General features: G+C 39.7%; 1 protein-coding gene and 1 long non-coding RNA gene across 16 annotated transcripts in view; one reads left to right on the top strand and one right to left on the bottom strand.

Annotated features, from left to right (window-relative positions):
* Positions 1–1,343: 1,343 nt before the first annotated feature.
* Positions 1,344–22,942, bottom strand: part of LDB2 (LIM domain binding 2) — a 373,131-nt gene continuing 351,532 nt past the window's right edge. For 4 of the 12 annotated variants that reach the window (XM_072037750.1, XM_027457343.3, XM_005016976.5 and 1 more), the window contains 3 exons: positions 13,068–13,191; positions 11,785–11,936; positions 1,344–2,639 (listed from right to left, as the gene is read on the bottom strand). In XM_072037750.1, coding sequence (XP_071893851.1) covers positions 2,409–2,639; positions 11,785–11,936; positions 13,068–13,191 — 507 coding nt within the window. In that variant the 3' untranslated portion in view covers positions 1,344–2,408. Of the gene's footprint in view, positions 2,675–5,385; positions 5,529–11,784; positions 11,937–13,067; positions 13,192–22,942 lie in introns of all 12 variants that reach the window. The other 8 variants (XM_005016981.6, XM_005016980.6, XM_021270532.4 and 5 more) reach the window with 8 other exon arrangements.
* LOC119716756 (uncharacterized) lies at positions 3,236–11,474 on the top strand. 4 transcript variants are annotated; one of them, XR_011809231.1, is made up of 3 exons: positions 3,236–4,439; positions 7,685–9,048; positions 9,895–11,474. It is a non-coding gene; the product is annotated as an uncharacterized lncRNA (long non-coding RNA). The 4 variants fall into 4 exon arrangements; XR_011809230.1 differs by having other exon boundaries at positions 3,236–4,555; XR_011809229.1 differs by having other exon boundaries at positions 3,236–4,955; positions 10,002–11,474.

Here is a 22,942-nt window from a genome sequence, read left to right as displayed (position 1 = left end):
TGTAATATGAATGATTAGTGTTTTTGAACATTAGAATTACTGTGTATAATTGTAATGTTATAGCAGCTATATAGGAGTCAGTGATCCCTTAATGGAATACGGTGTGACTTTAATTATTTACATGGAAAAATCAGTGCTGATATAGTCTCTGAGTGATAGACCTACAGTTTCCTACCCCCTGCAAGTGTTATGAAGGAGTAACTCTGCTGGCTACGCTGATATACTCAGTCCATGTTTATTATTTATTTGGCTATAAATTTATACCCTACAAGTGATATGCTTTGCACAGAGGGCTTAGATCCTAGAGACACCTGGAGTATCTTTTAGGCTGTCTTCCTGAGGGGTGTGCCCTAGGTGCTGAAATTCACTGAAGAAGGATTTTGCTTTCAGCAGAACAATGCCGAGGTTGGAGGCTCAGTTTTGTTCCTTGGGCACTGTGGAGCTGTATCCCACTGAGGAGCCAAATGGCAATGCAGCGGTGGTTTGAAAACTGTTTGGTGGAATCACATCCTCAAAAGCAAGTTTAAAAAATGTGTGTGTTCATTTGGGAGACACATTTCCCTAGACTGGCTTCTGAGTAAAGTCAGAAAAAACAAACCAACAGACACACAAAGAGTTCTTCAGGTGCTTTTATAATGCCTGGAATATTAAAAGTATAGCGTTACTTATAAGCAACACATCACTGCCCTGCACAAAGGGCTGGATCACGTACCTTCGGTGGTCTGTGTCAGTAGTTGCCCTCCCTGTCCATGTTATGTTACCCACGGGGTGCCCCTTGCAGGACTTCTCAGCTGTATGGGGTGAGGGCACGTGCCCCCTGTGCCTCCCAGCTTAGCTGAGGGGCTTGAACACTCCTGGCTGCATTCAGAGCAGGCTGCACCAGTCCAGAGATCCTGCTTTGGAGACTTGCTCCCACGAACAATTGGTTTCATAGCAAAGGGAAGAAAGCAGAATTTTTTAAATCCTCTCAGCCCCAGCTGAGGGATTCATTGTGAAGCTATCAGACAGAATTCAGCAGAGTGGAAATCCCTGCTCTGATAAGCCCCGGCCCTGGAAGGCGAGGGGTGCAAAGTTCAGGATGGAGGTGCTCCTGCTGGATGCCCTGCGCTCCCTTGTGCGTGGCTCTCACTGCTGTTCCTGACCCGTGGTGTTACACGTCATTAATGTTAAAAAAAGAGCAGCTAACCAAATTGAGCTCCAAGCAATTCGCACCTAAACTACAGCCTGTCCTTTTTGCTGGAAAAAGGTTGCAATTCGGTGAAACACCGATTCCAAAAATTCCTGGTGCATGATCATGCACATGGGCGTATGACTTTGGCACGCAAGGAACTAAATGCAGGATATAAGAGCACATTTGTTAACACAGTTTATTGGCACACTTATTGGCAAAGCATACATAAAATACAGTTGTATTATATAACACACTGACTCACTGTGTCTTTACATGATGAGTTGAACATATTAATATGTAAATGAAAAAATTAGTTTCTTTTATAAAGTTTCACATAAATACACCAGAATCGGGGGGAAAAAAGTAAAAAAAAAATGGTTTGAGGGCTTTACAAAAATATTATACAAGAAATATACTATGAAAAGAAATAACAACAAAGCCAACTCAGATACAATAATAAAAACACAAAAGTTTTAGATTTATTAAGCTGCCCACAAAGTTAATGGATTACATGGCTTTAAAATATCTGGATCAACAGCAATTTTACAAAGCATAAACTCTCATAGGACTGGGTGTCTTTTTCCACATAAAAATATTTCTCATGTCTTTGATGAAAAAAAGACATTTCTTGTTTCAGCATTTTTATTAAATGATGGAAAGAGTATCTACTGGCATCAGCTAAATGTAAATTAAAAATGCTGGATCCTTAAAAGATTAACCAATGAAAGAAAAGTTAAAGAAAGAACAAAAGTTACTTTAAATTACTTTTCCTTAAAAGCTGGTTTTTTTTATTTATTTTTTTTTCTGAAACAAGAAATTTCAGGTGCAAGTTGAAAAGCAGAAAATATATTACAATTGTAAAAAGTTTTACATAGTTGCGTTAATGAGATCCTGAGCACTGATGACTTGTTAAAATATGGCCATTGTTTGATGAGGAAAAAAACAACCCCTCCAATAGAATGCATTGTCACAAATTTGCCATGAGATGCTATTTAATTTTCAATTATTTTAATTGAGGTCAGTGCCAGTATCATGTTGTATGTGAAAGCTTCCAAGAAATGTATAGGGAAGCTTATAAAAGATTTTTCCCTAATTAAAAAAAATCAGCTTTAGTTTAGAAATAGATACTGTATCCATTGAAAGGTTTCTTTATTTTATTTTTTTTTTCACGAATGTTGTGAAACAGTAATTAGTAACCCACTGACATACATCGCAGTGGCTACTGCTGCAGAATAACCTATTGGGAAGCTTGTGGTGTGGGGTTTTCAGATTTAGTCTCCTGGTTAGCAGGAGGTTTGCTGTTCCACGGGCTGTTATTTCCCAGTGCAGGTGAATTGTTGAAATCTTCTTCATCATCCATGCCATTTGCTGCATCATACTGCGTATTCTCTAATCTAGTGATAAGCCTTTCGTCTTCATCCCCAAATTCGCCTCCCATCAGAGTTGGTTCTCCTACCACCATCACATCCTGTGAACAGCACCCAATATTTGTTATATGGAAACCTTGAGAAAGAAAAAATCAACTTAAAAAATTTATGTTAGAGAACTTGCATCTTTTAATTTTGTGATATTTGAACAACAGAGTTAAAAGTTCCTGCATAGTAGGAACTAGGAGACAGGCTTACATTTCACTACTAATTTAAACGAAAAACTGTAACTCATCTCTCTAGCAGCATGCTCATGGCTCTGGATCTTAAACACCCCAGAACTGAAAAGCAGGTAGAATGATTTTTTTTTAATTATTTTTTAAAACAAGCAGGCTCTGAAACTGCCTTAAACTCCTGCTTGAGATATTCAGCCTTTATCCAGGCTTTCTTTCCTGAGCCATATGAAAAGGCACCAGGGTGCCTCTCAGTTGCAACTCTGTGATATGCGTATTTTAAAACTAGTTTAAAAGAAACCACATTTCTTATCCTCAGACTTTTCAAATGTGGAGCACAGCACTCTAATAAAGATGGTAACTCTCTTATCCTTAGCCAGCCAAGCCCTTTTACGCATCCAATATACTTGACATTCTGCTACTTAATTATGGTAATTAATTTAGGTAAAGTTTTCGATAAAAACAATGTTCACACTGATTTGACAATTTGCATAGCTAATTAAGTCATTAGCAAAAACCTGCTGATTGCCAACAAGCCCTGAATTTACCATCTGTTATTTCATGGTGCCTGTCACCTAACTCCATGTAGGCAACCCTGCCGCCAATCTGTGCAGTAAGAGGACCAATCTGTCCAGCTGGTACCGTAAAAGGAAGATGAAGAGTGCTAATTATAATTACACTGATGAAGCTAGTAGTCATCAAAAACTGAAGCATGCAAGAAAGAAAGAATTCATCTAATCACTACTTTAAGTACAAATTGTCCTTCCATGAAAACAAGTAAACCGCCTACTGTACTCCAGTGCATCACAGATTTGCTGCAAAAAACCTAACCAGCATGGGATAGAAAGGTGCAAACTTGAGATTGGAAAGCAAAGGTGCAAAGCCAGAGAGCTCTCTTGTTCTCTCTGTTCAATGGAGAATCAGGCTGCTGAACTAACCACTACAAGAAGTATGTGGGATGCATCTTTTCATGCAGCTCAGGTGGCAGGGCATCAGGTAACGTTTGGTAAAAGTGCAGTGACTCCAGATGTCTAGCTTTGTAACTACTGATTTAACAAGCCCTTCACAGAGTCCTAGAGAACAACAGATTCATATTTTAAAGGATCTGGTCCTCCTTGTGAATGTAAAAGCATTTGTAAAAAGCAAACAGAAGACAAGTGTTTGCATATAATCAGGTGCTGTGTTTTGTTGTGTTGTTTTTTTTTAATCTGATATGTGCTTCATTCCCCATGAAACAACACAAATCACTGCCTCTATTTACACTGTATCTTGATATCCCTTAGCAAAGGCTGACATGCTACAGAAGAATGTTTTTATCACATTTTCAGCCTGTGCTATGTGAAAAATTTGTGAGTAGATGGATACTGCTACATGATTTCCTCTTTGCATTCTCTGCATTTTGTTACTCCACATACCCATAAAAGACTTTGTTAAATCAATCTCACACATAGCTTTGCAACCCAGAAGTTTAAAAGACAAAGGTGTTTGTAACCAAAAGTTTATTCTAGTTCATTTCATCCCCCTAAACAACCGAAAACTTGTAGCGTGCACTGCTGAAACAGACCTGACCCCACTGCATTGCGAGAGCATTAACGACAAGAGAAACCTGGCAGAGGACAGCAAACTGGATCGGAGCGTGCAGAGATACGTCAGGCAAAAAGGACCACAGTGAGTGCAATACAGAGTCACAGACCGAGGTGCCAACAGTTCCTTTAACTTCAGTGCTCTTGAGTACGGACCCCTGATGCTGCCTCAAGTTCTGTGTGCTGCCATACCAGGAAGAGGTCAGCAGCTTGGATGAGACTTAGAGAAGTGCACCAAAAATAGCTATGGGGCTAGAGCAGCTGGCTGGGGAGGAGGCCGTGGAAAAGAATTAAACATGTATTGCATCGTCCAAATGATTGGGAGGGGTAAATATGCTTAATAGCTGCTGGTGCTGAAAGGAGGAGTATCGCTTTAGGCTAATCTGAAGTGCTAGGGTACTAAGATGCCATTAAGGAACTGAAAATGTAACCCCTACTGATAAGACAACATTCCTGGTGCTGAGAACTACGGACTGAGGATTAATGACCCCAATGGAAAGTGCTAGCTTTGCTGCTCTGGTCACCTAACAGTGGACAGGGAAAAAACTCAATCTGTGGCAGGGAACATTTGTGCATCAGTGGGGAGATGCTCAACGACCATGTAAGCCTTTCCCTCTCTAATTTATCTGACTCTTCTCAAATATTATTCCTTTAATTTAATGACACCCACTGAGAGGACAGTTTGCACTTATGTTTCTCTCCATGACACTGAGTCTCTCTCTCTCTCTCTCTCTCTCTCTCTCTGAGAATTAAACTAGAATTATATTGAGGTTAGTGGAGTTTTCCCTCATTCTATTTAAGAGATAGATATCACAGCATTAGTTACAGGACATTTAAAAGTGTATATAATATATATAGTCTTGACAATCCTGCTGCTTAGAGTTATGTCAGGCAAAAATACTGTCTCAGGAAGCGCACATGCTGGTTCCTCCCCATAGAGGATTCTGCTCCTCAGACTGAAAAGCTGAAGACCCCACCGAGTGCACCCCATTGAACCTCCACTCACTAATTCCCGTGCAATGACCACCAACCTCTGAGGAGGACTGGAAGTGACTCCTTTTAGAGCCCCTCAATGCTTCTCCTTAAATTGGCCAGTGGGGGTCACTGCTGTTGAATGACACAAGGCTCCATCCCTCCCAGGGTTGAGGCTGCAGCTCTGGAGTGCTCCTAGCTCCTGCTCATGGAGTGAGAAGCAGAATCCAAGAATTAAACCCTAGTCTCTTGCACGGCAGCATATTCTGCTACGGCCTAGTTATGGTAGCACATATTTGACTAGATTAGTTTAAAAAAGATTTAGACTGTAGTCACTCAATCTTATTAATTTACTCCGTGATTAGAAACAACATTTTTGGTGAAGGAATGTCTCATGATAGTAAAATATGGTTGCAGTGAAGCCCTGTAAATAAAGCAGTGGATGTTTTACATTATGTGATAGAAATGTATTATTTAATAATATAACCACAAAAGCAGCTTTCATGTATATCATACCTTTCATCCTGCAATATCCCTAATTACCATCCAAACTTAAATTGATGCATATAAACTACACACAGAGATCACTTCATACACAACCCAAATGCAAGCACTTCTATTTAACAGACCGGTCATTTCTCAGGCTTCATCTTTTTTATACCTAGCCTCAAAGTTTAGCTCTGCTATACCCAGTTATAGAACTAGACTTTTTAGCTTGGGATTTTAAAGATCATTCTGTGTCTAATCAATATCTTACTGATGTGTGGAGGTAAGAAAGTGTAAAAAAATGTACAGGCCATGTAAAAATCCCCATACCTATGCTTTCCATCTTTGCTTTGTTATTTTATTTTGCTTTGCTATTAATTTGTTTTGTTAATATGTAGGTGTCACTGTCCCCAGAAGTACACAAGCAGTGCTTCACAAGCCTGAGATAATTAAAAAATGCTTGAAACTATCAAGTAAATGTTTCAAACAAGCCTCATACTTCAAGAACTGGAAGTTGCACTAGTTTAAGCAGCCTGCACACCTGGAAGTGCTAAGTCAAAAGAAGGGTATCTCCTCCTTCCTTCTTACAGAACTGTGTTAGTGGTGATTATTTTAATAATTGACTTCATAACTCCTTGCCACAAAAAATATTAATGACTTAGAGCCCCATCGCTGCCCTCCGCAGTAATGGTCACTACCTCTAAGATAAAAACATCAGACTGACATTTGTGCTGAAATGATCTGTAGAAACAGAACTGACATTTTAATTAGGTTTCAGAGTAAACACTTTCTAGAGGAAAATGGTTATCTTTCACATCTCATCACAGTCCTCTCTGTTAACTTGACGTGCTGGTCTTGTTTGGTACATTTTTCGTAAAGCGCAACAACTGGAAACCAATTTGCTCACTCTCATCTCCTTAAGGCTAAATTTTAGATTCTGAATTGCACTGTTCTGAGACTTAGGGATAATTTCTGACACTAATCTTCTAGCCCTGGAACTGTAGCTCCGGTCCTTCATCTATTACAAAACACCTAAACCCGCTCCCTGTTTCTGAAACACGTAAGAGATTGTATTGCTCCCTCCCACATTAGCAGGTTTATTTATGGATTTGGCTTTTGAGGAGCTCACAAAGAACTACAAAGAGAAATTGAGACTATTGAGGTATATAACTCATTTAAAGAGCGCAAAGAGGCTCTAATTAAGACTCTGGATATAACAAAGAATAGTTGATTTACTTAGTGGCGTGCAGTGATGCTTTATTCTTTCCAACACAAATGATATTTCACTGAGCTCATGGCTACAGTATTATACTCAACTGGATCTTCATTAGTAAATAAAAGCAAAATCCACCTGTTAATTTCTACAGTTATGACTGGGAGCAGCACAGAAGTTCTTTGAGTTTGTGAGAGTTGTGTATTGTCAAATTTCCAAATTCAAATAGATTAAAATAGATCAATGTGGACTGTTTTCATTAAACTTAACTGAAATTGATTTTTAAGTGATATTAACCACTTTTGATCATCTTGCTTACACCTATAATCCACAGATCACAGTATACAGGTCTACATACAAGGGCCTGGTTTTGCACGACAGTTTTATTTGAAACATAATAATAATAATAATAATAATAATAATAATAATAATAATAATAATAATAATAATAATAATAATAATAATAATAATAATAATAATAATAATAATAATAAATAAAGCAAAGAAATCATATCTCAGCCCGTGAAGAGGCTTGAAACCTGAACAAACGTATGGAAGAACACTGCAACTAGCTTCAAATATTAGAGGAAATTAGAAATGTGTAAATGATAAACAATGACACATCCAAATTAGATAACTAACTTACTTTGAAATCATAGGAAAGCTAACATGAGAAAGACAAGTTTGCTATGACCCTTGTGGAAGGAATCTTGCCCATCTTTGCTCTTGGAGGAAAGAAGAAATTGGTAATCCTGGTTTCTGCACAATGGGTTAACGTTTCTTCCAAAGATCAGACAAGATCAAGATCATGAACAAATCTGACTGGAATGACTGGAATCTGCTGAGACTAAGACATCTGAGTGGACTACAGTTTTTTTTGTCCCTGTTTTGTGAACTTTCTTTACACACTAAACAAAACCCAGTGCATTTGTGGAAGTATTCTGCCTGGACCAATGAAAGCCCAAGAGAAGCAAACTTCAGGTGAGAAAAATATTTTTCTATTTCTGCTGTTGGAGAGACTTCAGTGGCATTTAGTTCTGCTTCCAACCCATTGCAGCATGTTGCCTCAGCATCAATACATTCCAGTCAAAAGAATCACTGAACAACTGAAAAACCAACCTACACGAGTTCTGCAGGGCAATCATGTAGCACATTGACTAACTACACTTGTTTTAAGAAAGCTCACAATATGTAGGAAAAGTGTTAAGCAAGGGACTTGGGCAGGAAGAATCCTATTGATAATAGGAGATGATGAAGGTCTGTAACCAGTAGCATGAGAATTAACAGAATCATAGAGGATGGGAAATATACATAAGGGAAAATGAGTGTAACAGAGTGCAAGTAACCATCAAAAGGGCAAAACTTTGTATTTTATTTAGTAGAGCTGAGAAAGTATTAAAAAACAGCTAGAAACATAAGGACAGCATAAGAGTGACCCTGTTCAAATTACTGATGAGAGGGAAGATGCATACCCACCCACTGACAGAGCCCCTTAGGATGCTTTTGAAGACTGTGTCATTAAAGATGTATCAGAACGTGTCAGCACACTCGAAGTGCTAATAAATTTAAGGCAACACAAAGGGTACGAATGATACTGATTGATTAGGTTTCAGCAGCTGAACTTCAGGGTGCAGTACTAACCTGACCCATGCATGGAAATACAACAACATCTTACTTTCTGGGCTTGGATCTCTGTTGTCAGTACTGTCCCTGCCTGAAGAACTGATCAGAAAATACTCAGGTAGAGGGAATGGCACAACATCCTATTAATGAAGAAGCATGTGTATGTGACAAACACCATTTCATCTCATTGATCTAATTTTGTTTAGCACTGTGTATTTATCTGAAGATCTGGAAGGGACTATGGGGAAAATGAGAAATCTTTCTGAAGTTTCAAACTTTTTCATAGCTGACAGTACTCCAGCTGCTTTCCTGAAAGTGGAAAATTTGCCTCTCCAGACATGAAGAACTCATTACACAAACAGAAGCTAATGGTGTGGGTGAGAAGCTGATGAGGGTTATGGTAAGTTCACATATTTGCCAGAGTGCACACAGCATTACTGTAGCAGCAAAACTGAATAATTACTAATATTCTAAACCAAGAAACATTACATAGAGTAGAGGCTGTGGAAATGTTCTATAACCAGGATTAATTTACTGTCAAAGAGAAAACAATATAGAAGCATAGAAGTGACAGGAAGTTAGATTCTGTTATGGTGGAGGGGTTGTCTGGTTGTCTTTGTTGGCTGGGAAGAAGCCACTGGAGAAAAAGAGAAAGCTTGCACATGGAGTACATGACATTATATTAATGCAGGTTTGGTATGAATGTGAGCCCATTGTTGGGGTTCTCCAGCAAAGACGATGGGAAAAATGGAACTGGAACTACCTTGGCTTATGCAAGTCATCCGGACAGAAGATGCAGTGGTTTCATTCCTCTTTAATAATAATGGAAAGAATGATTTTAACATGGAAAATGAATGATTTCAGAAGTTTTTTTCTACTGAGTAGGAAAGACCCATTCACAGAAAGCTGTGTGGCTGAATGAAGCTTTTAATAGTGGAAAACTGAGAAAACTCTCATATTGTGTTTGAAGGTATCTTGTCTTCTATTGCATATGAAGAAAATCAAACATTAACTACTGACTAGTTCACTGAGGTAAAGTTAAGAGAAAGAAACAGAAGGCAAGTTACTGCTACCTGCCACTAACTTCAGAAAGCAGTGGCATGTCTGTAATAAGAAGGACCGCTTCAAAAATGCATAATTTTGAATAAACACAGTAACATTTCTCCATTTAACTGAAAAGTGTTGAATAGTTTTACACCAAAATATCTTACTGCTAAAATTATTTTGAGTTCTGTCTATCCTGCAGGATGGCCCAACCATCAATTCCATCTGGTTTGCTATCTTTGCCTTCAGGAAGATGGGGAGAACTGTTAGTATGTCAAATTGAACAGCTAACCATTTTCCACTGTGCAGAGTGAAAAGAGAAGGGTCCTAAAAAAGAAACCTAATACTCCACAAAAGAAGAGTTTGGACCATCTTGCTACTCTGGTACAGAAAGCAAATAACATTGAAAAAAAAATAGCTATGCAGCATCCTGAAAGTCAATGAAGACTAAAAATCCATCCCTCACACCATGATAAACTTCACCGTGATGTCTCAGATGCTCAACTATTATCCCCAACAGGAAGAGCAGCCTTGACTACTTCGTCTGTCAGGAATAGCCTCTGAGTTCCTGAAGTCAGCCTGAGTATCAGTGGGAGTGACAGGTAACTATCAGAGGGCCCAATTACATTCAAACATCCGAGCACACGCAGCTACCACTGAAGCCAACAAAAGTCAACATCTCTCCAGGGAGGAGCAGGCTTCAGAGGGGCAGGGGGGTCAGGCTCTGGTCCTGCTGAACTGAACTCAGGGCAGGGAGCAGCTGAGATACAGTGATCTTCCTGTCTTTTAAAGTTGGAGGCAGCAGGGAACTAGCTGGTTGCTCAGTTTTACACCTAATTGCTGTTTTTTCATAAGTGTGGTTGATTATTGATCCAAGGGGTTTTCTGGCAGACACAGAGTGGTCTCTGCCACTAGGGGATCAGGTAGCTGGCCTTCTGAATGCTTTGTGCTGCCAGAAAAGCCCAGAGATGCCTATATTAGGGAAAGAATCTGACTCCAGGGATGGGAGCCACGTGAAAATTTTAATATGACAAGGAGAAAATATGAGTTTAATGTACTGAAGCCCAAAGCTGCTGTAAGCTAGTGGATTGCTGACTCAGTTGCTAAACAAAAATCTTCATTTCATTTCATTTCACTGCTGTTAGTCTACTCCTCTTTTTTATCTGAGTATTCAAGCTTTCTAGGAAGTGCCTGCTTTGTGCTAACAAAAGGCCTATATTCTTTGTCAGGCTTCAGAAGAGACATAGCCCTTTCCTATCTGCTGATCAGAAATCCAATAAAAATCCCTGCATGTTATTCCCAAGATACCACTTTATAGTTCCTATAATATCAAATTAATTTCCCCAACTTTAAAATGCATGAGCTATCTCCTTATTGACTAAGGCATACTTTGTCACAATTTGGGGTCACATTACCCCTATATCATGACTAAGGCAATAAATGTGACATTATTAAAATGCTGGTGGAGTTCTATAAATGATTTCGTGTTTCCCTATATAATTAGGATGCCAACAGTTACAGCTAGCGAGGTGAATAAACTGATACCCATATTCCGAGGGATCTACCCTGTGCAAATGGAGTGGTTTGAGAACAAGATAAACTCTTCAAGCAAGGTGACTCATAACCTTGTCCACTGGAGCACCCGAACCCAGCACCGATTAGAGATAAGGTACTAACATAGTGAGACAAGTGGTCTGCTCAGGTGTGGCAACCCTGCTGCACACGGGCTCATGCCCACATAGCACTGGGTTTTTGGACATCTGCAAGACACTCTGCTCATGCTACATCTGAACACATGGGGCCCAGTCTGAATCCTACCACCAGTGGAAAGAGTCCCATTGGCGAGCTGGCCTCAGCCTTAAAAAGTCACATCTGTTTCTCAAGGTAGCCCTGCATCAGGGTGGATCATTCAACCTGCACTGCAGAATGGCTTCTTCACATCTCCCCACTAATTCCCCAGCTTCCACGGCATACCGTGTGTGCAAGGCCGCCTTTTGCTTGTTATATTTTAGGCTCAAGAATGCACCTTCTTTACAAGGAAAGAATTAAAGCACTGTAAGTGATTGGGGCCTAAAAGGAAAGTGAGACTTACAGGTACCTGACTTGATAGACTCAGGTTTGCAGCAGCTGACTTTTTCTTGCTGTTGGTGCTGTTTGCGTTGTTCCCAGCACTGCTGTTCGAAGTGCTGCTGGTGGAGTTTTTCCTTTTTCTCCGTTTGGTTGTCGGTTGTCTTGTGGGTTCTGCTGCAATAAAATGGTGAGAAGCAAAGAAAATGGAAAATGTTGTAAAGTGTGTGCTAAACTGAACCACAAGTAGAAGTGTTGAAATACTTTTTTCATCTAGTTTTACATTCATAAGTTTACTACTACTAGTAGTAGTTAGTTTAGATTTAACATATGAACCTTGGAATACTATTTGGAACCAAACCAGTAGAATCTGCTTTCAATTTTATATAATGGACTAATGAAGTTTATTCTCCCAGATTATCTATAAAGATACATGAAGGCATTCTACCAATGGGGATATCATGGTAATTATCATGATGTTAAAAGGGGCTGTGTAACTTGCTGAAGGTTTTGCTAAAGAAAAATCCAGATCTTATTCTGATGTAGATTACAGCCTCAGCTGCGTTGGCCAGAGACAAAGGAACGAGGCAGGCAGCTTTCTGCCCTATTGCTGCCAGTGATACAACAAATACCACAGAATTCCCTTCCAGCTCTGGTGTGGGCTTCATCTTTAAAACTGACACTCCAAAGGAACATGTTAAAAAGTGCTGAATGCCATTTATTTGCAAATCTTCCAAGCTTAGACCAAACTGGGACAATTGCATAATTTGTCCTAAATTGGAGTAGAACAAAGGTAGCAGTTGTACTTTGCAAAATTTGGCCTGGGCACCCATGTAAATAGTCTTAAATACGCAAATCTTTAATAATCTGTAAAAAAGGAGAATTATTATTTTCAGGTAAGAGAAAGGAGATTAGGTCCAGGCCTGTAAATAACATTATATTAGACTCAAAGACAATTAATTATGAATTGTAGCTGTAATTTCAGAGTCACAGCAGGAAGCTGAATTACACAAACTATGAATTCTAATGGAGCCAGTAGGCATTTTGTATTCTATCTACATGTATTTTTGAACTAAATTATGTCCTATGCACAGTGGATCCATTTGAACGTGCACATCTATAAAACTTGCTTTACATTGTGTTGCATCAGACTGAAATCATGCAAAATCAAAATCATTTTCAAGCTTAATTTTGGAACAGTATTAATTCTTATTATTTTCCTTTGCAAGTAAATCTGCACCAAAATTTCCCATTGTTTCCATATTCACTTAATTATAAAATAAATTAAATGCTAGAAAACAAACATACCTGGTGGGGCCACCATTCTCTGCCATTTTTGAAACAAGCAAGTCTTCAAGCAGTCTCGAGGACTTAGATTGTAAGTTTTATGTCTTGACATCAGTTCCTGCATTGGCTCCAGTATTACACACAACTGGAAGAAAAAGTCAAAATTGAATGAATTCACCCAATCAAAGATTCAGTTGATCAGTATTTACATAGCTGGAAAGTATATCCTCAGCTTTTAAATTTTATTTTTTACCCTAGCCAACACAGTATGCCTCCTACAGCTCAGTTTAATCTGCACTGGGATTGCAGGACCAAAACTCTGAACTGAGACAACTTTTTGCTCACTATTTGCTACCTGAGGTATTTTTTTGGAGAGCAGAAAACTGTCATGCTTGATTGGCATAGCTGTAAAGATGAATTAATAAATCATAAAATGCCCATAGCAGCTTCTCATTCCAGTATAGCAAGATGTACACATAGTGATCTTCTGACCTGCTGCACCCACAATGAGGAGTTCTCAGGAATGAGGCTTTAAAGAAAATCTTTTATCTTGCTATTTCATGCAAAATAATTCAAATAATTTTGTTGCCTTCTTGTTACGAGGACCATACATTCTCTTCCCATCACATGTATAATGACATGTCCAAGAAAAAAGCATTTTATTTTCCTTGTCAGCTTGAATGCTCTATTATGTTGAAGCTGAACATTTCTGAAGCAGACCCCTTCTTCAAATACAGTTGCGTCTTATACATTTTCTATCTGCTCACTTAATAATTAAAATCACTGTTCACTGCTTTTTGCTCCTGTTAGCACAGCAGATCTAGCATAAAGAACGGAGTGAGCTGGTTTCTATTCCCTCCTGTTTATCACCACAGAATCATTTCCAGTCAGTTAAACCTTATGCAAAGCCACAGAAGACAACAGAATTGCACATACGTAATTGAGGGCTTACCCTCATTTGCAGAACCCTTGTTTTTTGGTCATCCTACATAAGAAGAAAAAATCCCGATTGACCCCTGGCTTCTACCTGAAATTTGCAGGGCTGGCACACAGGAGGAAAAGGTTCCTTCCTTGTTAACTGAGCACATTTGATAAGGAAATAGTTGACACAGAACAAACATGGAGCCCACATGTCACTTTTACAGACAATTCTCAAAGCAGATCTGCATTTAAAAGTAGGGAAGGTTTGGCTTTTTACCAACAGGAGGAGGGCAACAAGTTGGTCAAATTATTAGAGCTCAGAATGGGCACTGCAGGCAGGCATAACGTAATGTGACTCTTGATCTGAGTGCAACAGTCCTTTACTGAATTTTTAGTAGGTCTTGCTGACGGAGCACCTTGGATTTATTTCAGCAGGTGATGTTTTCCTTCCATGCTTCTACAAATGTGTAAGACATGAAGCAAATTCTTCTCTCTGGGCTGCACAGCTGATCAATGTTTGTTCCAGTCTCCCCATGCACACGCTACTCTCATTCATATAAACAGAGATTCCGAGCATGCAGGAAAAATAGCTGAAAGGGAGCTGCCATGAGGACTTAGAGATGAATTCAGAATTTAAATATTATTATGTATTGGCACTATCTTCTGATGAGCCTTTCATTAAGAGCAGTTAAAACAAAGATAACATAAAGCAGCAGGGAGAATCAAGAGCTTCAGAATGAAGAATTATTTTTTTTCCAGCTGCAGAAATTGAATCTGCAATTGCCTCATTGACTTTTTTCTTACATAGACTTCTAAAATATATTTTTTGTACACAAATATCTGCAAGGTAATCTAATAGACAGAGAGCTTCTATCATAGTGTGCACTCTGGGCTCAGCCTTTCCTCTGGTTCAATGTTCTACCAAAAATTAAGAGCACCAGGTTCTGAAGCACATGCAGGATCCAGTTTGTGCTGTGAAAGAGATGTTGTATTTTGAGTTCTTCAATTTATTCTGAAACCTGCAGGCACTTGCTCAGGTTTTGTGAATGTGTGTGTGAGAGAGAGGAATTTGTGATTATAATCTACACCATTGCTTTGGTTCTCAAAAATCTGTTTCTGGCAGGGCAGCCTAAATCGTGTCATTATGCGCAGATACTAACTAGTACGAAAAAGATAGCTGTAATAATTCTTAACAAACTAGTTAGCCTGGGCAGAGCACTACACTCACACAGCTCTACTGCTGCTGGGACTAAAAGTATGTAAATATACACATAGGGTCTTCCAAGATTTCCTTAGGGACACTTTATTCCTGACACATTTACTCCTCTGTATATATTTATTGTTGGCAACAAAGAGAATGTTTCTTCTTTATCATCTGGCAAAGATGCTTCCTATTGTGTACAAGCTGTAATGTGCACTGAGAACTATGCCGTCACTGTAGTCTGTAGATAACTTGGTGCTAACTTGATCTGCTTATAATCTCCTTCCTTTCATACCCAAGATTAAAATTGGATATGGACCCAAAACACAGCAAGGCTGACTGATGTCACACACATGGATTCAAAGTGACAGGCACAGGGGCCCTGCACTGAGACATGGGACACGCTCATCTTCTTGATATCTAGGAGCTGTACAGGCTCGCATGAATTCCTCTTCTGGTGCTGGGGCTGGGGAATTCCCAACCAATTTCTCCCTCTGAAGTCTGCAAATTGTAAGGTCAGATGCTCAAGTAACAGGAGGACATTGCACTCTATAGTGACAAGTCCATTTTAAATGCGTCTAGCTCATGAGAATTGGACACAAATGTAAAACGAACTGGATTAACGATGATTGATATTAAATCTCACAGTCTTCTTCTGTGCCCTTCGAGACCTACTTGAAATCCAACATGACTCAAAACCAAATCCCTGAAAGAGGAAAAGATCGCGGTCCAATTACCTTAAGTCTGAGGCATCTGCCAATGACAATCTGTATCTTGTTTTTTGCAAAGAGCTAGACAAAAAATGCTGGGAAAAGATGCATTTAATATATGGGTTGGCCAAAACCACAGAGTCACAGAGTGGCTGAGGCTGGAAGGGAGCTCCGGAGGCCATTTGGTTCAACTCCCTGCTCAAGCAGGGGACTTGAGCAGCTTGCCCAGGACTATGTCCTGAGACCTGCCACCTGCCATCTTTAACTATTCGTGAGCAGGGTAACTGGCAGACAGGTTTGTCTGTACTATTTTACCGAGTGACTCCTTAAAACAAAGCTAACAAAATGTTTTACATACTCCTACATTAATTTGCATACAGAAGAAGCCCGAGGCATCGACTGCCTATTCCCCACAGACCACCTCATCTCAGTCTGTAAGATTCCTTTTCAAAATATCTATTTTAACATTTTTCAAGGATTGCGTAATATTAAAATATACAAGCCTTTACTGTAGCACTATAATAATAATATTTAGAACACCAACTAAACCAATCTCTTCTTCAAGCATTTTCTGCACAGCTCAGAACCAGTCACCCAAGAAAATACCCTAAAGACTTAAAGACTGCAGGGCAGTGACAGTGTATGATCACAGAAATAATTTCTACATTTCTAGGGACCCAGAATCCTTAATAGCAATGCTTGACAAGGCATGAGTTAGACATTTCCTTGCTCCACATTTAGACAATACAAAAGGTGGGACTCATTTGCCTGCACACAGGGTCTCGTGCCAGCTGAAATGCCATAGATTGCGCTGGATCGGAGCCAGCTGGTCTCTCTTGCTGTCCCAGAAGGACACAAGGCTCCGTGTGGATGTTTCAGGCACTAGAAGGTGTCTTAAGTGCTTGGGCATCTGAACTAAGCCTGAAGTTAATAGGAAAAATATGCTTCTCTGGCTTTTAAATCTCTGAAGAATGAGTATCATAACAGACGATATGATCATCCCTTTCCCTCTCCAGTGCTAAAACATCCTGAAAGATCTTGACATTACTCGTGTTAGCCCAATGTGATTAGATTTGATTTCCAGTCATGTTTTGTTATTTGAACTCATCACCACGATGTCTGACCACTGCTGCAGAACCATCACTGTTTCACTGTGAGTAGCACTGAGCTGGATTTGGTCCTGGAGTAGACCACAGTGCTTTAGAGCAAGACAAGTCATTGGCTTGAAAAGTCCATGTTGGGTGCCCAGCATCCACTGGGACACATATGCATGCATTTTGGCATTGTATAGAGTGTCAGCGACTTTGATAGAGTTCCATATGGATCCTATGTCCAATTCATCAATTACAGGGCTGAGATCCAACTTGAGAAAATGGTAATGTTATACCCTTGGGGCTCAGGGAAGTGAAAGTAGGGAACATAATAAAGCACATGGCTTTCTGCATTAGTAAAGCACACATCTGGAAGGATTTGATTTATTTTATTTTTTTAATGACTTTTTTTTTTTTTTAGAGGAGACTAGAATTTATAGGTTTCAGAAAGGAGTGTGTTTTAGGAAGGAAGTTATATGAGGAGATACTGGAGGCATTGCAGACAGAAGTTAGAGGGTTCTGAGAATATGGATCCACAGAATAATTTCCTGTAGCACTTCAGTTATCAGCAGAGCCAAAATCTGCCTGCATCAGTACGGGGTCAGACCCAGCTCTGAGACCACTACAGTCACACCGAGAATATATTCAGCTTTACGATTGTTGTTCTGATGCTGGTTTTCTATTCTATTCTGAGAAAGGATGTCTGTTCTGATAGCACTGAGGATTAGCAGAAAGACCAATGTGAAAATTCTCTTTTGCCTTACTTTTGTATGGCATACAGAAGCTTATGTAGTCTATCAGTAATTTAATTTCTGCACACCCTCTTCAGTGAAACCTCTTGTCTCCATCAGACTTTTTACGATTCCTATAGCGAAGGATTCATGCGCTCCTGGTGACGATGCTGCGGTTCTGCCAGCTCTGAGCTGCAGGTGGCAGAGCTGACCCAGCTAACAATCTCTCCCCCTGCTTCCATGCCATAGAGCACAAAAGAACTGCATCGTTTCAGTCATTCAATGCCTTTTGCATTTTAAAGAGAATTCAGTGGGACTCGAGACTTGCAATACTTATGCGGTGAGGCTGACATAATCCCATGCCGCTTTCTTTAAAGAAGGAAACATATTTGGTGCTGGACAGCCAAGCCCCAGTCTACCAAACGAAGCAGTTTTTGAGAACTGCGTCTTCCCATCATTACCACTTTTGTCCATATAAAGCAAAAGTTTCACTAGCTGTAAGTGAAAAATGGAATTTTCTAAAATTCCATGTAGATGACACTTAAAAATGTTAATGTATGATGAGGCTACATCAGTTTTTTCTGAAACAAACCAGTGAGGAACCTAATGGCAATGAGCCTTCCCTGAAGTTCCATAAAATTTATTTTTTAACTGTTTGGTGCTTGAAACTTTTCCTGGTTGAATGCCCGTATTAATCACTTGAAAACTATGGAAACTGTTGAATAGTCACGGCTCATAGAGATTTACAACCCTTCATGGAAGTGACAAGAAACATTTCAATGGGAGAATTCGTCACTGCCTAATGTTTGGGAAGGATGTTGACAGTGAAGGTATACCTGGAATAGATGGTGCAGCCTTGGCGGGGTTCAGTGCTTTCTTCCTGAGCTCGTTTTTTTTTCCTCCACAAAGATTCTGAGTTATTAACTAATGAGTCAGAAGACAATAACATTTTATTTCTATGCTGAGATGCAGTCTTTCCTCTGCATACACTACTCATGTTCTAGAGAGAATAGATCCAGGGATGGGAATAGTTGTTCTGGCCCCAGAGCATTTCCCTGGGAAAGGTCCCACTGACTTCAGTGGGATGGGACTTCGGAAAAGAACTGAGATGTCTTTGCATGCTGTTTTATGGATAACCACAAATACATATTTTCAGAGGTCCATGACATGTTACTGATCTATCTGCAATGAGGCAGGGGACACACTACGGCTATTTTTTCAGCCACTGCAGAAGAGCCATAGCTGAAGGTGTGACTGCCAGGGGTAATGTCAAGTACTCTGCACTCCCTGCAGGGTGGTACTGAAACAATTGTGCTTTGCTGCAGTCTTCAATATGGTTCATTCCTTGGAAATAGAAATAGGGAAGGCTTATAGCCGAGTTTAAATTTCTTTGCTCATGCTTATTTTTCAAAATTAATGTAAGCATCATTCCTCTGCAGAACAGAGGGAGGACTGAAAATTTCCTAGGAACATATTGCTGCTTCTTTCACTGGCCGGCTTGCAATTCACTGCTCAAAATAGCTTGTGTTTTTTAAGAATCACATGTGAATACAGAACATTTCCATCTTAAAAAACATCTTTGCCTTCCATTAAAAACCTGGAGATATAAATGAGAAGTTCGTTTATTTATTTATTTATCTCTATGAACCACAAGAATTTTTTTTTTTCTGATTTTTTTTTTTTTTACATACTTGCTTTTCTGGAGGGGATTGCTTTTGCTTTGTTCTAAGCTCATGCACAGTATGTCAAGACAAATTTAAGTCTCTTCCATCAGTGCATTTCAGTGGATCAACTATATCCATGTTCCTTCCCTACATGATACACCTTAAGCCAAAGTAAGTGTTTTTAAGATTCCCATCACACCTGCTACCTGCTTTTTGAAGAGCCAGGTACCCTCCTGCTGAGATGTGGAAACTAATAAGAAATTTTCATTGTGTGATCAGTGTGCAGTGCATTGCTGGCTTTGCTAAACAAATTACCGATTCAGAGATTTTGCAGTACTTAATGCAGCAAGCAGCAAATTCAGTAGCCACTTTGATTTAAATTATAAAAGTAGCCCATTGAACCTGGCTATTCAAAATCCAGTCTTTATAGGATCATTTACTTTAGTCATGATACCTTAAATGATCCTTGGGCTGGAATGAAAGGACAGCTCTCAACCCCAACAGCTTAAGTAGTCCAATACCATGGGCTAATCCCTGACTTGTTTGTTGTGACTACTCTTCTCTCTCTCCATTTTTCTGATTCCTTCCGTGCCAAAGATTTTTAAATTGGCAGTGTATAAGCAGATTGAAGTTCCTGGTTTTGTTACAAAGGTAAGGAATGATATGAGCTTTCGATACCCAGAAGGAGGTGAAAAACTGCTTGTAAATATGGTATAGGAACACGTACTATATTTACTCCTAAATTAAATATACTTACTTTAAACAGACAGTAATGAAAAGGTTTAAAAACTGTCACTGGAATTTCTTTCTTTAGGCTTTGACTTAAAATTTCATTGAGATGAATGTGTTTGCACCTTTCAAAGAAATTGTTTAGGACTAGTTCAGGGCTCAGCAAGACAGAACTGCATCAGCTTGAACTTGGCTCATATTTTAAGTATGTCTCCAAAACCATATGGAGTGGATATTTTGTGTTAGCTTTAAAAAATGCAGGATGAGTTTCTGCAGCACAGTTCTGTAGCAAGAGCAGATTCTGGGACAAGTTCCATAGCCTGAGATTTACTGGGTCCAGGATATGCTTAATAGCCATCACTCCATACAGGGTAGGGTTCCACGTTTTGTGACTGCTCACCATGCTGAGTCAAGAAATATTTATATTTGCAATTACCTAAGAAACTAGGAATTAGAATTTTCCAGCTTAACACTTGCAATATTAATGATCATTAGCATCTAAGCCTTATTATTTATTATTTATGCAATGCTAGAGATATACACAGCTATTTTACAAACTACTGAGCCCCTCATTCTGAAGAGATTCCTATCTCAAGTAGATAAGAAAGAAAATACTAAGCCAGGGGTAATTTGGCAACAATAAGGTATGCACATGAAAACAACAATTTCATGTTGCGATCTACAAGTCCCTTGAGGACTGCTGATATATATTTAAATGGTTCTCACGTGTTGTCACTTGAAAATACGACTGTTTTGCTATGCAGATTGCCTGCTGCACATTAAGCAAAATGTCATTCATTTCATTGATAATTTGGTTATTTAGGAAACAATATGAGATCAATTCTGCTGCAAATCTTCTGGAATTCAAGATTTCTTCTCTGTGTGCTGCCAGCCCTGCAAGATGCAGTGGGATGACATGCAACTACTGAAGCTCCATGCTGGATTCACTAGTAAATACTCAGCACTCAGTAATGTTTATTCATCCTATGCTCTGCCCTGAATGCCAGTCTAGGACTCTCCAGTTTCTCACTAACACCCAGAGGTAGCAAATGATTTCTCAATAATGCAGTATTCAGCTGCTCAATTGCTCCCAAGCTACATAGCTCATCATGTTTTTACACTGCTCTGTATCTGCAGCCATTTCAATTCCCAGCAACAGCGAGAATGGAAAGAAGCAGCATTCATTTCAGGTAAGTCTAAGCTTAAAAAAAAAATAAAATGTATTTTTCCAGACAAATACGATGAGTGTGTAGGGAACAGAAACAGTCCCTAACACTGCACAGCTACTCCCAGCACTGCAGATAATTCTCACTGGTGTGTGGGACCCCTACTTCATCTCTCTCTCCCTTCTTTCCTTTATTTGTTAAGAGAGCCGTTAGCTAACAGCTTCCACCAGTGCCCTCTCCTGTCTGCACCCTGGCACAATGTAGGTGACTACAATATCTGCTAGCTCTCCTGGCCATTGATTCTGCCCTTCTGTGTGGTGGCAGCAGTGACAGCATCACAACCGTGAGCCTGGTCAGTGAGGACCCCAACCTCCCTTACAATTCCAATAGCTTCTCCCTCCTCTCCTGCATCCCATCTGGGACTCCATCTTTCTCACTCCCTGTGGTGGTGAAAGGGCTGTGGGTTCAATGCTGCTGTAACCAAAAAGGCATTGCTGAAAACTCCCTAGGTTGTGCAGAACTGCTGCGGAAACACTTGGCAGACAGCTGAGCGCACCCTACCCTGAAGAGAACCTCATCCAAAGGCCTCCTTGGTGTACATATTGGACCAAACTAAGCATTTCTTACCCTGGACAGAAGCAGTCTTACTCACATCTTTAGCTCATTATGTAATGAACTCCATCAACCACCTTAAAGACCCCACGTAATGCATGCTGCCCTGGACAGCTGTGCCCTCCTTTCCCCGTCTGAGGGCAAGCACTAATGCAGGAGGTGTGTTTGTGGAGATGAGTTTGACATCTGCCTCATTTAGTTATCTCTTTGGCACCGTGTTCATTGTTACAGTACGTGCTGGAATTAATTCTGGTTTGCAATACTCTTAAACATTATAAAAGTATCTTAGGCCCACCAGCCATTGCTATGACTATCTGATAAACCTTTCCCCTCAGACTTTTGGAAAATGTAGCTCTTATTATTTTCTTTGTGATTTTGCTTAATCTTTCTATTTTGATCTGCAGTTCATGGGTTTAGTAAGGGGCTTTATTGTTTGTATTTATGTTTATTTCTTTCCTTCTTTGAAGTTTTAATACTGTTTTTTAATAGATTTATATTTTTTGGACTCTGCAATGAACTTTGAAACTTCAGATTTTCCACCCTTCCTCAAGTTACCCAGCCATTAAAAGAATATCCTTTCAGTAAATGTTCCTTTTTCCCATTCACCCTCTATACAACAGGGAGATGTTCTGAAAAACGCTCCCTTCAGTGGCATCACAACAGTGCTGCGAGATTTTAATATTGTTGTACCAGCTGAACTCATGCCTTTTTCTACCTCCCTACACCAAAGTGAAGAGTGAAGGTTATCTGGTTCCTTTTCTTCCCAGATGACAAATCAGGCAAAGTAGGGGCGGTTGGCTTTCATACTACGTGCACTTATTACTGCAATCCCAATGGCAGAGGCAAACTGCATCCAACTGCGGTGGTTCAGCTAATGAAAACAAAAGGACATGCAGCAGAAGTCTCATCTTCCTCCTGACAGGCTTAAGGCTGAAGGCTGTGAAAACCCAGAAACTGAATAATTCATTACCTCTTTCTTGTGGACCTTCCTGGTGGAATCTGGCCTCACCCAAATTGTATAGATTGGCTGGTGATTTCTGCAGTGAGGTCTGCCTGCCTGAGCCTGCTCCT

This window comes from Anas platyrhynchos, chromosome 4, assembly GCF_047663525.1.
Source record: "Anas platyrhynchos isolate ZD024472 breed Pekin duck chromosome 4, IASCAAS_PekinDuck_T2T, whole genome shotgun sequence".
Taxonomy (NCBI): Eukaryota; Metazoa; Chordata; class Aves; order Anseriformes; family Anatidae; genus Anas; species Anas platyrhynchos.
The sequence above is the reverse complement of the archived record's forward strand: the minus strand, read 5'-3'. Positions and strand labels throughout refer to the sequence as shown.